We start from the raw sequence: 18330 nt of genomic DNA, 5'->3' as shown, positions 1-18330 counted from the left end.
TAAATTGTCTGGATATATTAATAAATTATCTGGATATCTCTTAATTTAAATATTCAACCAGTCAATGCTTGTGTGCATGTCTGCAAGGTGTCAAGATGGCATGAAGACAAGGCTACAGTATATTGTCTGTTCCCTTTCTCAGCCTACAAAAACTTTCTAAGCAGTTTCTAAGAATTCTAAGCATGACTTTTGTATTACAGCATCTCTAACTAGAGTTCAAAGAACACACATAACATTGGGCTCTTCAAATATTTGCCTGAAAATGTAACAGACCCATAACCAAGCACTCATATGTCAAAAAAGCTACAAACAGAAGCCATGGATAATGACATCTCTAGCTGAATCTTATGATTTCTGAAAACATTCAAACTGCTGCATGACAAACAAATCCAAGTGACAAAAATAATTTGGTTTTAATTTAATATATTCCTATTTCAGAGATGCAGTTTAATTTTCTTGTGACATCTGTATTTTACAGCATTGCTAATATATGTAAATTTATCAACAGAAGCACAAGCTCAGTTGTGGTAACTGCAAAAAGTCTCAGGATCCTTTTAATATCACCCTTTATTTTCTTTATCTTGCATTGTAGCATCAATATTTTCTTTCCCAGCAAGAACGTTACCGGACTACCCAATGAATCTGGCATTGCACTACTCTAACTCAAATTTTAAGCCATTGTAAGATGTAACATTTTCTGGAATTCCAAGAAAGACAGGGCTGTATGCCAGTATTCTCATGGTGTGTGGGACTGAAATCTTCTCGACTGATATTAAACTGCTGTTTATTCCTGCAGTGACCAGTACAAAAAATGTTCAAGTTCACAGATGACAATCATTTGATCCATGCAGAGTACAAATGACATTATTATGACCATGAAAGTCACTGGCTAAAGAAACCAAATAAATGTGAAGCTACTTCACCTGTAATTGAAAAAGATTTTCTTTCTCTTAGTGTTTGGTAAGTTCTAATAGTTATTGATCAAAAGTCCCAAGACAGTTTTCACCAGTAGAAATCTAATCCTCACTCTCCACAGCTAAACCACATTTCCATAACATTGAGCAAACCAATTTATCTCCATTTTAATTTTATGTAATTATTTTCCTTTCCATCTTAAAGAAAAATAATAGGTTTTTAAATCACACATTTACACTGCATAAGTTCCTGGTGGCTGGTTTAAAATGAAGAAAACAACAAGATATAGGTTGTGCCACTTGCAGTACTGTATGTGTAAATATACAGATCCACAAAGGAAATGCAATGTCCAACGAGTTTAGTTCAAATATTTGAAACAAAGTCACAGAATATATGAACAAAATCACACATCAAAGAATCATAATGTGTAGGTCTAAAATGGATAGGAGTTCCCCAAGCATTGATAGGATGCAGGCTGGATTAATTGCTGCTCAGCAGCAGTGGAATGCTTCTGGCAGGGCAAGCTGGTCCCACAGCTCTATGGGACTCAGGTCAGTGGAAAGTCCCGACTGCAACACAACACCTTGTGCTCCTCATCTTCGAGGTTGTGCCACTGTAATCCTAGCAACGGCCCTGCGGCGCTGTCTGACCCGGCTAGCTGCTGGCTCCAGGACTTTGTGAAGGTACCGCCAGAGGACTGACCTCACCCTGCAGCAACGACATTTGGCGTTAGCGGAGATTCCCCCCTCACGAGCACCCTTCCCCCGACACAACCCGTCGTCCGTCGGCTCTGTCCGAGGCGAAATGGCTCTTGACAGGGGATAAAACACCGCACCACTCCACCGCCACCTCAGGCTCTCTGGCCCACAGCAGACGGTGATTAAATCTCTTAACTGCCCACGACCTGCTCACCGTGGTCCTGGGTAACATGGCCTCTGCATTCTATTTACAGTGAATGAAATGCAGTGCACTCATAATAGTCATTCAATATTATTCATAGAGAAAAAAACACTTTTTAACAAGGGAAGTAACTGAACAGAGGAGATCAACGGCCTTAATCTTCAGATGTGCTTCTCGACAATGTCATCGATGTCTTTATGCAGTGTACTTGACCGATGTGTGTTATTTATCTTTAAGACATGAAGATAAGCTCTTTTTTCAAGCTTTTTTCCTTGATCTCTTCTTGAAATAAACTCAAGTCTCCAATTGAGTTAAAATTTTTAAAGATTTAAATTTTTAGAAAGTGAATTATATTGATTAGTTTACTAATTACATCATACAGTATATATGATTGATGATCTATTCATAAAAATACTGCGCAGACCACAATAAAAATGTATGCATCTTTTATGCATTATATAAGGTACCAAAATACATGCTATAAATATCAAGCAATCACATTAAAACATTGAAAATGTAATCTTTCAGTCCATGAGTAAAACTGCCAAACTTAGAAGCTGTTTTATCTTATTCTGTGCTGCTACAATGTGGTTTAATATAATGTCCTATTTAATTCTATATTATGTTAGGAATATTGCTTAAAAAGCTCAGTATTTTTTTAATAGCTTGGAAAACTTTAAATTAATTTCACATTGAATTGTTATAATTGTGCACTTCCATAACCATGAATCAACCTTTGCACTATCATAAATAATAATAATGCTTTCCTGTCTGTAGTTTAATATACTGTATATTATATATAATACAAACCTTATGAACAGTCTGCCTTGTTGCCCTGTGACTATCATGTTAAAAAATCTCCTTTGGAGCCTTGATACATGAGAGATTTGTATCTTTTAAATCTTAAGGTTTTTTTTCCGCATTTAGATAATGCCCATCTTGCAGAAACGAAAGAAGAAAATTCCCAAACTATTACAGGTGCCGCATTAAAAGGCATTAGGATTAGACGGTGTAATGGAGTAAAAAGGAGAGCTCATTGCTGCTTCAAAATGATCTGAAGGGAATAAAAATTATTGGATAAACATTTCGGCGTCTTATTGGTAAAACCCAAATACATGTAGGACACAAAATAATGTTTCATGCTACAAGAGTCAGTGAAAAACATTTCGGACAGCGTTTTTAAGGCAGGGTTAAAAAAGGTGAGGAATAAATCCAAACATTGACTGACAGGTGTAAATACACCCCATCACACTCCTGTAGTCTGGACACCCCCTGCTCTAGAAGCAGGACTGCATTTATAAAAAGACACTGGAATTCTCATCTTAGTGCCCTTTGTTTTGACATGCATGCAACTGCTGTAGCTCTTAGGTTTTACAATACAGAACAGTCTAATTTTCTTCACCCGTCAATGTGTTTTCCTAAAAGGGATCTTGGGCGCTGTGCACTGCTGCAGGCCTGGGGGATCAAACATGGTGTAAATTCATCAACTCACTCTGCAGAGGCGCATGGTGTCTAACGTGGCAAATTTCAGTTTATATTTATGGAAATATTGATGGATATTTATTTCCTTCATTGCCTTATACTGTACATAGGTTTCTATCACTACATGTTGAGGTTTCCTTCTTTCAAGCAAAAAGAGTACTTTCTACTGAACACTGATACATTTACATTATTCGTTTAAACATGCATAACTAAAACAGTCAATGTATTCCCTCTACAAACCCATCTTGGCCACTATAATCTATAATCTAGATTACCAACTACCAACTGCATTGACCTTTGCTATGTACATTGTATTCCAAAGCAAGGCCATGAGATAAAAGGTAACAGGTAACAGATCCAACTGCGAAGAAACATGTTAATCCTCTTAAAACAATTCTGCCCATTGATGTGTAGCTCATCTTTCCAGTAACACATTTTCTCAATGTTAAATCAAGTTTTCAATGACCTCTGGTCTTAAACACAACCTTGCAGAGTTTCCAGTTGTCTGGTTGCAAGGCACCTGTCCCGACATCCTGCCCACCTTTTTATACCAGTTTCACATGGGTACCTACAGTACCTGTTTCTCACTGCGCATCATGGGGGTGAGGAAAGAGGTATGAAACACTCCACATGTGCATACAGAGCGCCCGAAGCCAGAGGGAATAAGGATTTAAATTGGAAAGCTCGTCCAGAGAGACCTGCCTGCCTCTACAGTATAATGCAGGCTGAAATATATTAACTGCTCCAGCTACTATTAATAAGAACAATGATATATCTCCTCTATTCTTGTCTACTCCTTACTTTCCTAAGGAGCTGGGAATATGTACAGTAGCTACTAACTTTCTGCATTTATCATCTCCCCCCATTAAAGAATCTTAAAACTCATGCAAAAAAAAAAAAGAACTGCTGCAGTGAATTCAGTGGTATATTTTACCAAATTCACAGTACTAAACTCACACAATACAGAGCAAACACATCAGACAATCAACTGATATATAATTCTCTTCTTCTCCAGTTCCATCATGGAGCACTAGCTATGACAAACATAATGCTTTATATAAACTAAGTTTACTCTTAAAATTCTAAATTATAAAGCTATGTCTCAGTGTCTATAAGATTAAGATCACTTTATTAGCCATATACAATTTCTTGCATTAGGAATTTGTCTTTTTGCATACCCCAGCTTGCTCTCCATGAGACACACAGGCACACAGACAGGGAGAGAAGCTGGGGGTCAGAGCGCAGGGTCAGCTATTTATAAGGCACCCCTGGAGCAGTTGGGGTTAAGGGCCTTGCTCAGGGGCCCGAGGGAGTAGGATTCCTCTGCCGGCCGCGGGATTTGAACCAGCAACCTTCCAGCCACAGGTGCAGATCCTGAGCCACAGACCCACTTTATAGTGCCCTTTATAGTGTCATTTCAATGAATCAAGTCTTTAAAATTAATATTTTAAGTAAAAAAAATAAAAAAACAGAATTAAGGACATTTAAGGAAATTAAGGGAGAAATTGTTTTTCTGAGTAATATTCTGTAAGTACAAATTATGTACCATCTTCCAAAGGAAAAACCCTAAAACAAGTGTGTCTAAAAACTTTCTAAAACCTCATTACTTTAAATTATAAAGACAGCAGTTGCTTCAGTTTTAACAAGTGGGAAGAGCTCTGTCAGTCACATCTGACATTTGTGGTGTGCATAGATGAGAGGGGCGTCATTCTGCAATGCATTCAGGTGCAGAGTAATTAAAATTTAGTTCTCCAGGACTCCTGTATAATTGCAGCTCTGTTTAAGGGCAGTCAACTGTTCTGCTGTAATTGATCCTGACTGTTAAAATCCATCTACTTTCAATATAAACTGCTGTGAACAGTACAGTTCTTTGGGCAAGGTACTTGTTATTCAGGTGAAAAACAGATCTGTCCAATTCAGTTTCTTCACAAAATAGATTGCAGAGAACATGTGAGGCATTAATAAACTTCAGTAATAAACGTATCTGGTACTAACCATGATCCCATGGTCACCTTTCATTCATTAACAATGATATATGTTTTGAACTTTTAAGATTTGAACTAAATTCTAAATTCTTGAGCTCAATAATTTGTGCAACCTTTTCCATCCAGTCCATGTCAGAAACTGCAGCTTAATCATAAATGGCATGAATGAGTTAATAATTTCATAAAGCAGATGTCATCAACTTGCTGAGAGTCCTCATTGTACAATTAGGAAAGGCAGGTTTCTTACATGTTACATAAGAATATCTATGTCTTTGTATAGGAAACAGACTGATACAAATAGTTCAGTGAATATTAGTCAACTTCTTCTCCATCCACCTGTTTTTTAACCCACATTATCCAGTACAGTGTCTCCGAGGGTCACTGGAGCCTAACCTGGCAGCAGAGCAAAGTACACCTTGGACAGGACGCCAGTCCACCGCAGTGCACACAGACACAGACACACACACGCATGCACGCACACACACACAGAGGCCAATGAACCCACCACCATGTTTTGGGACTGTGGGAGGAAACCGGAGCACCTGGAGGAAACCCACATGAACATGGGGAGAACATGCAAACTCCACACAGACAGCACCCCAGGAAATGAACCCAGGGCCCCAGCACAGTGCAGCAATGCCAACTAATGCGCCACCAAGCCGCCCACAATCCTTCTCTGCACTATAATTTGCTTATGTAAAAGCAGTGTGCCTTCCTGTCTGTTATGTGCACACACACACCTTCAGTACAGGCTGCACAGCAGGGGTGCACCCAGCCACCGTTTGTGCCGAAGGCCAAATGCAACGAAAAACACTGCGCAAGCTCTCAGCCAAGGAGGGGTGTCAGAGGTCGGACCCGTTCGCAGTCGTTCGCAGAGTGAGCCCTGAACACTCCCTCTCCCGCCACAGCCTGGCCCTCCCTGGCAGACGTAGCTCTTCCCCTTAGTCTGGCTCCGGCGGAGTTCTACTCTAACGCCATTACCGCTGCACCCTGAAGAAGGAGAACTTTTCATGGACTAAACATGAACGGTCTTTGTCTAAGGAAGATAATCTGACAAATAAAACAGAAAGAACAGCACGAGGAATAACTGCGCCCCCAAACCAAGAAACAAAAGAGAAAAGAGCAATGTTTTTTTTTCTCGTTTCCCATTAAAAAAAATAAGTTAACAGTGAGGTTGTCATGATCACTTTTTGTCAACTATCAAATTGTGTCAAAATATCACGTTATGTGAACATACGCACTTCAGACTTGTTCTGCCTGTCTAATAAGTGCGGATGATACCCCTGTTCGTATTCCAGGAAATGTTCTTAGCAACCGCTACTGTATGTTTCTTTCATGTGCTGTACTGTGAAAGCTTCATGATTCAGTACAGCAGGCCTGGGAATCCACAGGCAGAGAACAATTACCTCAAGTAAATGTGGCTCATTACCAGGTAGTCTGCCATCACCCCTGAAGGCTGGATTTAAGACACTGTATTTCATATTAGTGACTGCCGACAAAGAGAGACAATGTTTCTCAACACATACAAAACAACTAATCTACAATTCATCTTCTTATTTCATCCAACTTGTGGCAAGAAAACTCACAGTATTGCACCACTGACAACAAACACTCCACTGCTGTTGTAGTTAATTTGCTATACACAGAGAGTTTAACCACTTTAACTCAAGATCATGACATCGGCCAAACAAGCAAATCAATCTAATTTTATTTATGACTTTCATATATTACTAAGGTTTTTAGAAAATTGACGGAAAAGCTTAACCAAATACAAGAGCACCATATTTCAAGAGAACATGGAAATTAACACAAAAAAAAACAAGAACAACAGCAAAATGAAATTAAACCTTGAGAAATGAAAGGTTCATGGATTATAATTATTTGCTGAACAGATGTTCTTACCCAGGACAAGTGCAAAGAACAGCTGTGTAAGCAGAATAAATCAAATTAAAAACCTGACAGTGAGGGTGGCACAAACTGGACAAGCAACACAAGTGCCAAACAGAGAAATGAAAAAGTGTGATAGCAATAACTCAATGGATCACTCACCTGTAGATGGGATTACTCACCTTCTGCATTTGCAAACAATTAATGTAACTAAAAGCCAGATACCTGAACATCTGATCCCGCTCTTATAAAACCAAAGAAAATATGAACTCTGCAAACTGGCTGTGGTCATTTGAATAGGTGGCTGAAAACCAGACCTGTGCAATATTTTTGTTTCACAATGGTACTTACGTTGTCCCCAGCGCCCAGTTCTTGGGTTCAGGTAGTTTGGATAGAGACCATTGGGCCTGTCCATTTTCTGCAGCAGCTTTCGAATATGCATGACCTGATGGAAAGTCAAAACTTTTCAGGGTCACATGGAGCACAGTAAGAAAATAACAAACTGTACATAAAGGCACATGAGAGAGAGTCAGTCATAAACATAGGGTGCAGCTCCAAGGATATTTCAATGTAATTACAACTGATGCCACTATCAGTAGGCTGCAGTTAACCACAGTTTCTATACACTTAGAAATGGAGTAACTGAGGAATTCAAGTGAGTTAATTATGTTCACCATGACCTATATTTTAAAAATGTGCTCCAAGGAATATTAATTCCAAGCTTCATCACTGTTTAATAAGCCCCTCTTAAAGTGCTGCATGCTGGATATAGGTACATCACCGCTGACCCCTCATCTCCAGGGTTTGATCAACGTGTATTCTGTTCTCTAAAGCTATTAGGCTATTAGGAAAATTAGCAATATTATATGTTCCCCATGTCCACAATCTTTTAAAGAAATTGTTCTTGAGAGATTTTCTCTTCTCTTTAAAACATTTTTCTTTAGTCTTACAAAAGAAGAGCTTTTGACAGGTGTGACTGCTACCCCTTGTAAAAAGGTAAAGGCATGCCATATTTAAATAAACACCACAAAAAATAAATAGAATTATATTTTTACATGACAGGTCTGCACCAATGGTAACAGTGGATTTTAAAGTAGTGTTGCCCTTGTGTTGAATGATCACCCCATTCTAATTCAGACAGATTTTGTTTTCACGGGTTGTTTTATTTTTAAAACACACGAAGAATAATAATGCTCGAGTCATTATGCGTATACAGCTGCTCTTTGCTCCATGCACTAAACATTAGCTTACATGTACTGTATAGTCATACAGTAACAGCTAAGCTTTGATTTACTGACTAATGGCAATAATAATTCATCTGCTTCAAGGCTATTCTGTTTAAAGAATATATGGACTTTACATTTTCAAATGTCTATGGCTTTTTTCTGTACAGGGTGTTTCTATTGAATGCAGTGGCTTCAATTAAAGTTTGGAATACAGTAACCTTTGCTATCTGTAATGGCGCGTTTTTGCACTATACATTTTAAATTACATCAGACACTGGTCTTCCTGCTGTTATGTGTTGCCGCCTTCTGCTGTGAGGATACAAATCAAAGGGGAGGTGTTTGTGTCTGCTCTGTTCATGCTTGGTGTTTTGCTGTATGTTCACCTGATACAACGGTCACTCGTTTCACCCACAGACACGGGTTCACCTCCAGGTGCTTCGTATTTCACACACACGTGAGAGATTTCCTGTTCCTGTGCTGTGAAAACCCTTGCACTGTCAGTCGGCCTGGCAGGAGCCCAGGAAGAGAGCACACGCTAGCTGAGAGTCTCACATCTGTCTGGTACCTACATCTGACGGCAAGTGTGCTTCTGACAGCTCCGTGTCGTTGTGGGGCGCAGCGGAAAGCACGCGCGGCAGAGCGCTCTTTCCTCATCTTTTTGTTCCGCTTGATGTGGAAAGCTATTTTAATTACTCTCAGATTTTGAAATGGTTCTAACTGCTTGTCTTCATATTTCCTATTCTGAAACACAATGAGCACATGGCATAATAGAGCTAGATATGTTTATGGTTTACAATTTATCTGCTCTGCCTGTGGAGGGATTGGCTCTGTGGTGGTACTCAACTCCTCACATCACCCCAGTCTGAGCATTTGCCCTTTGTACTCCGTCGTCTATCACTTAACCATTCGCAGCGAATGTGTAAAACCAGTCATTTAAGGGGAACTGCAGTCCCATTTTCTCAGACAGGTTTTCGAATCTCGGTAACAAAATCAATTCATTGACGTTACAGAAAACGTGTACAAATTTCAAGTTAAGCACTTTGTAAAAGAACCGGACGTACTGCACAGCCATCATGTTGTCGAGAGTTCTCATGATGACGTTCTCATTGCGACGTGATGCGGCCCCTTTCTGCTCACCAGTCACCGTTTTTATTATGGCCGAGTGAATAAGTACAGGTTGTGCAGCAGACTTTTCACCGCAGAAATGTTCCAACACAATCTGCACGCAGAGTTAACAAATTAGTAGTGTTTGGCGGCAAAACTCTCAAAGCAGAGAGCAGTATTTCTGTTGGATGTATTAACAAGCCTGCTTGTTTACAATATTACAGGGCCGCATGTCAATGGAAGTTTTGTCGCCTCGTTCTGAATCACAGAACATGGCGCTGCGCAGACCTGGATATTTTGACTATTTTGTGAGGTAAACTGGAGGTTTTACGAGTTACTGTGTACATTTTAATTTCATTGCGGTTTGAAATGCACTCACCAATGCTGTTTCTTTATAACCCCAAAATATAAAAATAGCATTGCAGTTCCCATAACTATTCTTTTAACGTTATCAAAACGTTTTAACATTATCCAAACCCTTCAAAAAATGTATTTATTAATATTGCTGTATGTATCGACTAGTGAAGCCCCTTGTTCCAGGAACCCAAGCACGTTGGTTAGGCAAGATTTAATTTTCTAAATCTGTGTTGATAAGTCCCTTGGATATTATTTTCATGTAGGTGATCCTCTGGTTTAGTTCTAATTGTTTCCATGACGTGACATGGAACCGAAGTCAAGACTTACTGGTCTATACATGGGTCAGTTTTGTCTCCCCGCTTGGAAAAGAGCACCGCACTGGCAATTTTCCAGTTCACAGGGATCATCCGTGTCATTATTGAAAGACCTACACAGATATCTTCTGAATTACACCTCATTTTCCTGAGTGCCTATGGTAAGATATCATCAGTACCATGGGATTTTTATGAGTCTAATACCTGAAAGAGATGCGCCCCTTCCATGTTAAAACTGTTAAAAACAGAGCTTTGTCCTTCTACTACTGCAGGTGTCATGCTGTTGACGTCCTCCTCAGTGAAAGTCGAATTTACAGTACCTACTCACACATCACATCATCCATATCCCTTTCATTGCCTGGTGTTTGCCACGGTCGTCCTGGATACATTTTTCTTCCTCTTTGTTTTTTTTTTTAGCTGCAGTAGTACCGAAAGAACCTTCTATTATCTACTTTTAACCTTTACTTGCAATATGCCTTTCCATATCTCTCTTGGCCTTGTATCCTTTCTTAATGTGCTTTCTAATTCTCTGCACTACTTTTTTAAATGGGATCCTATTGTTTTTTAGTCATTTTATCAAGTGCCACCACTAGTTATCTCCCAACTCAATACTGTAGCTATCCTGTCCCATTTTACCATTCTTCAGCTGTCTCATTCCTTCAACGTCTTTGTCCTGAAACTCTATAAACTTTTTAAACAGTTTCAAAGTGTACTTGAAATAGGCCAACGTGAAAGAGCACCTGGAAAGGGATATGGGTTATTGCCAATGGCTCTCAGTTCAGTGTGATGCATCTGTGGGCTCAGGTGATAATGCTCATTTGGCAGTGCTTGTTCGAATGGACGCCCTCAAAAAAGTATTTTTTTGACATTGTTGTCACTGAAGTCAACAACCGGAGGTGTCAATTACATACAACATGGTGAAGATGAAGAGCAGTTTGGAGAAGAAGGTGCCAATCGATAAGTGGGCATCAAGAATAACTGATGACACCTCAGCCATGACTGACTGGAACTTCTACTGCAAACTGCAAAGCAGATCCAGACTCCGTCTTCAAGAACTTGTTAAAACTATGCGGAAGCTGCTGGAAACAATGCTTGAAGCAGGATATTTCTGAAACTCGGGACTGAGTGCAGAAACAAGCAAACTTAAAAGTCTAAACAAGCAAAAATATCAGTTAAAGGCACCAATTAGCAATGGTGATCACAAGCTCAGCTGGAACAAAAGCCAGCCAATTGGGAATCAATTAGTGCACCTGTCTGCACCTTTAAAGCGCAACGAGGACACAGGAACAGTTTTGGGCTTAAAGACTCAGATCTAATGCAAATTGTGCTCAGCGTGGTTTGAAGAAATCATAAATGTAAAAGAATTTACACCTGTATTTTCATTTAAAAAATCTGATTAAATTGCCTAATCACCACGGACGTTTTATTTTGGATTTTTGGTGCAAATCATACTATCATGTTTTTGTACAAACCGTTAATTTTTTTAGTGTGCTCCCAAGGTAAAAAGGTCCATGCTTGAGGATTGCTTTCGGACTAGAGTTCACCTAATGGTGCCAGGAATGAGCACCGGGACGGAGTGTGGGCTGCTGCCAGGTTTTCCACTCACTTTGTTGTAGTAGGCTGGGTCGCCAGTCAGGTAGGTGAGATGCACAAACTCCATGTGGAGAGTCCCGAACTCCGCCAGGATACTGCTGCCCGCCGACGCCCAGCCCCAGTTCCTGCCAACTCCGCTGCAATGCAGAGAGAGAAACTATCTGAGAACAGAACCTCTCTTTCACGGACGAGCTCTCCCAGCAAAAAACAAACCTCCCGGCAGCATGATACAATCTGACACTTTTACCTTTCCTATACATCCCATCTGGGCCGAACTTGCGCACTTAAACTAAAAATATCTCTTTTTGTAAAATAAACAGTTATTTTTTCACAAAAGAAATTCTGCTGCTATAGAGAACTATCAATCGTAGTGAAAGACACTGTGCAGGCGTCTCTGCTATAACGCGACAGATGCGTTCCTGTAAAACCACGCGTTATGGAAAATCGTGCAAAAAAAATACAGTAACAGGGCTTATGGGGAAAAATGGGGTCGGGGACAGAGCACTCACAACCTAACCACATGCCTAACCAAAGCTTTACCAAATTAAGTAGTTTTCCTAATAAAAATGTTACCACAGTGAAAATACATGTTAAATTCATAAGAAATAACGAAATACTACAGTAAATTTAGGACTTTACCTTGAAGAAAAGTGAAGTTCACCACCTGAAATTTTATCACCAGCACGCTTCTTAGACACATTCTTGTCACCTTGTCCACCGATATTTACGGCAATGCAGAAGATTTAGTGAAAACAGCAGAAAACTGAGGAGCAGCTCCCAATTAGCACTTCCAAAACAAAGCACATGGGACAACTGAGCATCATGTGTATTCCTCTGAGGACCGCCATATTCAGTTGTGTTACTCCGCGACGCAAAACAAACACGTCGGAGATGAAATCGCGTATAACAGACAACTTTCCCCTATTAACCAATCGTGCATGAGCCAGTTCGCATTTCGGAAACTCGAGAAATAGTAGAGATCACGGTATTTAGCTTTCAGTTCATTACTCAGATGACCTACTCCTCCCACACGGTGCTAAAACTGACTAAGATTTCAAAGTCTGCCTCCTGGGGTGACCGCACAGCACAACCAACCCTACCAGCACAAGGTAACTTTAGTCTGCAGCCCCTGCTGTTTCATGACGTGCGACAGGTAGCCCACTCATTACCATACTGGGTGGGCTCAGTTACCTTCATTTTAATTCCAGTGTGCCTGTGCAGCATGTGTACAGCAGCAGCCATCTGGAAGCGATGTGTCGAAACTCCCGCCAGCGGAAAGCTCTGTGAGCCCTCCACTGCTCAAACAGACCACCAGGTGGCACTAGGCTTGCGGTAGACGTAACTGAACGAGAGCTTCACTTCATTTTTTGTTCATAGCCCAATAATCATATTTCTTGAAAATATATTTGATACAGTACACTAAATAAAAAGTACATAACCAAGGCTAACGTTTTACAATAAAATTTGGCTGTACAGTATATGAATGGAGCCTGGATCGGACCTCGATTTGTCAATGTGAAAGATTCCAAGGATATTCTCAGAAAACAAGGAATTTCATGGAGAAACTATAAACGATAAACATAACAACTATATTAGTGCAATTATACATGCTGCAGAGGTACAGTAATAACATGGAGAAATGAGGAGGCTGTGCGAGTGTCTCATGTTTGAAGGCTCTAGAAATGCCCGTTTGTGAATACTGCAAAATGCCATAAATGTAACACATTTCCTGAAATACTTATGTATTAATTGATACTGTAAAACACATCTAGTCAAGAATCTTCTATGAGTGCATCAGACAATAACCACCTTAAAGCTAGCATCAGATATGAAGTAAAAGCTCAGATTCCTCTTACTTTCTCATTTTGAGCTGCTTTACATCTGTATCACACACACATGCCCCAGCAGACTCGGCCTACAAAGAAACAAATACTGATGCCAGCAAAAGCAACAGTTTACTTTAGAATTCCCACAATATTCATTTTGAGTTTACAGAGCAGCCGGTGGAACTAAGGGCCACTGGTCTCCAGCACTGGTCAATTTAGTTTTTAATAAACGTGAAGGGATTTTGCTCAGCAGTGACGAATCATCCCCGGAATACTAACAGCATTTAATCTGTAGACACTGTTTATGCAACATATTTAATAAAGGGTTCTGCCTCTCTCTCATTTCCTTAAAAGCCTGTGTGTTGAAGTCATATGTGTTCCAGGTTTATCTGTTTTAAACACAGAAGTCTGTTCTGGTAGGGCCTTTACCCCTTGTACGAATACAGGTTAGGAATAAAATACCTCAAGAGCCTGGGAATGATTTAAAAGCACAGTAAATAAACGAATGGACCTGAGGATACACAGCACAGATAATCTATAAATCAGAGTAAAATACAAATGTAAAACCACTACCAGTATGGTTTACAAAGGCTGTGCTGCAGGACACAAATGTTTCTCCAAATTCCCATTTCCAATTACCCAAATAACATTTAAGGGCGACTCATGCAAAAGACAACATACATAGTATGTATGGCTAAGAGTAATAAAACTTACAGCTTTTTAATTTAAACTTCCAAATCATTTTAATATTTTTGCATTCCTGTGGCAGATTTTGGACTGGTTTGCACTGGAACAAAAAGCATTTAAGGACATTGTAGAGTGCATAGATTAAAAAAAAACCATTTAGCTCAATATTTACATAAACAGAAAAACAAGATATTTTTGGATATTCCCCTCAATGTCTTCATGGCTATTGTGTCCCAATAGGGAGATGAGCTAATTGGCAGAAACCCAACATTTTGTGGCAAAGTGGAGGATGCAGCCAAGCCCCAAGGACTACATTTACCAGAAAGCTCAGGCATGAGGTCTGCAATTGACCAGAGGTCAAAGGTGAAAAGGACATAAGACAGGAAGAGAAACAAGTTAGTTTGATTCAGCTTTGGATGGTGGAAAGAGCTGAGGTTTGGAAATAAACTTTTCTTGATTTGTTTAAACAAGGAAAACACTGCTGGTAAAAAGCAAGGTTTGGAATGAGATCTGGGACACTGTCCTATCTACAGTATTTGTATATGGCAGCAAGGAGCTGTTCACCTGATGGAGAAACTCAAGAAGAGTAGCCAGAGCTGACAGGGCACGCCCTTTCATGTATTACTGATATTTACCCGTCTGTCCCTGTTAAGTGGGAAACACACCACTGGTGCCAAAAAGACAGTTTACATGCTACTTTAGTGTTGCTGAAGATTCATTTACTGAGATATCTCATTAAAGAAGAGAGAGATCTAAAAAAAAAAAATTCCCCATTTCAAAGAAACAATGATAATTCAGGAAGCACTCAGCCAGCACAGGCAATCAGAAACTACATATGCTAATGTAATCTTGAAGATGGAATGAGAGAATAGCATCTCTAGCTTAAGAGACTAGAATGATGGCGATTACATGAAAACACACTTGAATGGGGATGCCTTATTGTCTGGAGAGCAGCCTGCCTTTGCATGATCTTAAAAGCACTTCTTGACAAGAGGATCTTCAATGATTGCTTCACAGCCGTCCGTAATGCCACACATACGTGCTTCTGTTGTATGCCCTGTTCCAGACATGCAGCCTGTGGTCTTTAATAAGGATCGCGATGTACCAGACAATGAATGAAAGAATGATTGTTGCTTTGCTCTGACGGAATAACTTTAGCTCTTCTGATTACATCACACAGTGGTCAAAGATGCAATCTCCTGAAAATGAATAGCATACAGTAACTGGCTCCTCTCTGGTTCATGGCACCATTCTGTTCCCTTTTTTAAATACTGTACATTTCTTGATGAACAATGCAAAATGTGAGAGAATGGTTCTTTCTTTCCATACAGGCGATACCAGAACAGAACAAAAGAACAGTCTCCCAATATTTCCATATTACCACCTGGTATAGGCCACTGGTCATCGAACCAGTCAACATGGAAGTGTTATACAGAGGTCAATCAAATGGGCTGTAATGGGATGCACCTGACTAGATGGCATTATTACTTCATCAAAGGATACCGGTTCACTCTCGGTAACTCTTCCATTCTTTGGCTCACCAGTGAAAAAGTTCATACTGCACTTTCGCAAAAGTCATAGCATATCACAGACCTATAACTGAGACTAATACGCAATTTTTCTATTCAGACATCTAGAGGCAATGAAAGCCTTCGGCCTTGTAAAGCAGTCTTTTTCAGTTTAAATTCTTCCTCTACCTCTGTGTGAGCAACAAGCAATTCACTAAACACTTGAATTTGGATCTAAAACCAATCCGCGCATCTTCTTCTCTGTGGTTTCTAAATTGTGATTGTGCAGCCCACTGCACTGTCTAGACACGAGTACTCTTCTGTCTGGCCTTCCCCTCGCCCAGACATCTCAGATAACTCCTGTGTAACTCTCAGGTGGCAGAGGAAACCAGAGAAGTCACTGGGGAACGGGTATTTACACACATTTCCAGTCCAGCAGGAAGCTGAAACATGCACTTCTATTCTCAGCTATCACCTGCCTTCATTGCTTCATTATAATCAGACAAAAGGTGTTTTCTCCGTACTGCAATTTGCAGTGGAGCCACATCTTTTTTGTTTGTACAATTATGCTCCAAACGTCTTAAAATAAATTTAAATGTCAACTGCGAGAAGAAAACATACAGAACATATGTGAATGATAAATTGAGTTTTTGATGATTTTGTGAGGACAATATGTTGAAAACATTACAGTTTTTAAGGTATTTCATTTAGAAAATAATAAAGAAGCACCTTTTGATACATCTAGTTAAAACGTGCCGTGATTGCTGAATGACTGGGAAGCACGTAAGCGAGTCTTGAACGTGCTCTTGGATGAAGCCGCCTTTGAAATTCATAATCGCAAAGAGGAACTTGTTTCTATGGTATGTCACAGCAGCACCTGATTATTCTCCCATGATCCCCTAGTGGATACACCCTGGAGCTCAATGTACTTTGTTCAAAGCTAAGAAACTGCAAAATATTAATGAGGCCCATGCACAACCTTTTATTTTAAAAGTATAGAATAAAAGAACCCCAGCTCCAAAACAAACTAGGTCCAGTGGGTAAGCTAGCAGAGGGGAGTTAACGGTCTTCGTGGCACTGCACGTCTGTGAAACTCAGACGCCTCGCCGGCCGCCACCGAGCAAAGCACCTGGGCTTCCGACATTCCCGCCGCACAGTTTCACCTTGAAGGCTGGCACTGACAGTCAGGCGGCTGCGCTGGGCGCCACACAGGGAGGGACCCTCACCTTTTCAGGTTGACCATCGCCCAGGGGATGCCGGTGGGGGTGTTAAAAGCCGGCAGCAGCTTCTCTGCCAGCTGGACAGCTTTGATCTTGAAGACCTGCGAGGGAAAAAAGAAAAAGAGGAGTGAAGGGAGGAAGAATGAAGGGGCTACCCACAGACTGAAGGAGCGTGGTGAGCAGGCGCCTTAGTGCTGATGGCAGGAGTAGGCAGCAGGCAGAGCTGCAGCTTTCTGGAACCAGTGCTGCGTCAACGCAAGGAAGACAGGCTGTCCTTATTAGTGAGGAACCAGGTGCGGGCCTGTCAAAGGAACCCCCCAACTCAGTACTGTACATCTGGAGGCACATTCGGAGAATAAGAAAAGCTCATCACAAGAAGTTTTGGACAGGTTATAAATATTACAAAAATATATAAAAGGTTATAAAAAGTCAAACGATAGAAAATAATTAGTAATGGTTTTAAATTAAAGGATTAACCTTCAAAAATGTTCTACACATTCTAGATGATGGTGTAAAGTATAAAGAAATCACGGCTGCTAAATGGCAAGCCGATGAAAAAAAACACTTTCTAAAGATCCTACCGTGCGCAGCAAGTTCAGCCCAAGAGTTAACAGAGTATTAAAAACCACAATTTTTTTTCCAAATGTATCTGGTAGCCACTACCTTAAAATCCATCCTTTAAAAAAATGTTCATTGCTCCATGTCAAGTTTATAAACACAATGTAACCTCTTGTAACAACAAGTTCACAAAAAACAGACTTCTGCCAATTATGAGCGTCTACTAGTGTGTCATTACGGTCTCAGAACCCAGAAGATTTACTCCATTCTGTCCACCTTTTTTAAAATAGTGATCAACTATCCCTCTAATACAAAGTTTTGCACACAATCTATTCAGCGGAGCTGCTGGTCGAGGTGAAGACCAGAGCCGATCGCTGAAGCGCTGGGCACAGGCAGGAAGGCGTGTCCGCTCTTTCCCCAGGCCAGGTGCCCGCCCGCCACAAGGCCACAGACCATCCATCACGTCTGGGGGGGGTGGCAGGAAACGGGTGCACCCCAAGACACAGGGAAAACGAAGCCAGAACCCACAGATGTGATGTTGCGCCACTGACCGGACACGGCAACATGACACACACAGACACTAACCACACGAAAACCCTCGCGAACTGTCAGCAGTGCTCACAGAAGAGGGGTGCAGCACCCCGTAGACTACAGTTTACAGCCAACAGCCCCATGAACAACCCCTCCCACCTCCCGGCCATTAGCCCGTGAGGAAAATAACGCCAGTTTTATTTACACCTTCTCAGACATGACAGGAGTCTAGCAGAA

The 18330-nt window shown here is 40.6% G+C and overlaps 1 protein-coding gene across 3 annotated transcripts in view; it reads right to left on the bottom strand.

Moving 5' to 3' along the window:
* The window catches only part of man1a2 (mannosidase, alpha, class 1A, member 2), a 158107-nt gene that overhangs the window by 24961 nt on the left and 114816 nt on the right, over positions 1 to 18330 (bottom strand). For all 3 annotated transcript variants that reach the window (XM_088644796.1, XM_088644780.1, XM_088644788.1), the window contains 3 exons: positions 17011 to 17105; positions 11777 to 11900; positions 7521 to 7614 (listed from right to left, as the gene is read on the bottom strand). In XM_088644796.1, the coding sequence (XP_088500922.1) occupies positions 7521 to 7614; positions 11777 to 11900; positions 17011 to 17105 (313 nt within the window). The remainder of the gene's footprint in view (positions 1 to 7520; positions 7615 to 11776; positions 11901 to 17010; positions 17106 to 18330) is intronic.

This window comes from Lepisosteus platostomus, chromosome 2 (assembly GCF_059453375.1).
Source record: "Lepisosteus platostomus isolate fLepPlt1 chromosome 2, fLepPlt1.hap1, whole genome shotgun sequence".
In the NCBI taxonomy this organism is placed as follows: Eukaryota; Metazoa; Chordata; class Actinopteri; order Semionotiformes; family Lepisosteidae; genus Lepisosteus; species Lepisosteus platostomus.
This window is presented reverse-complemented; position numbering and strand designations above follow the sequence as displayed.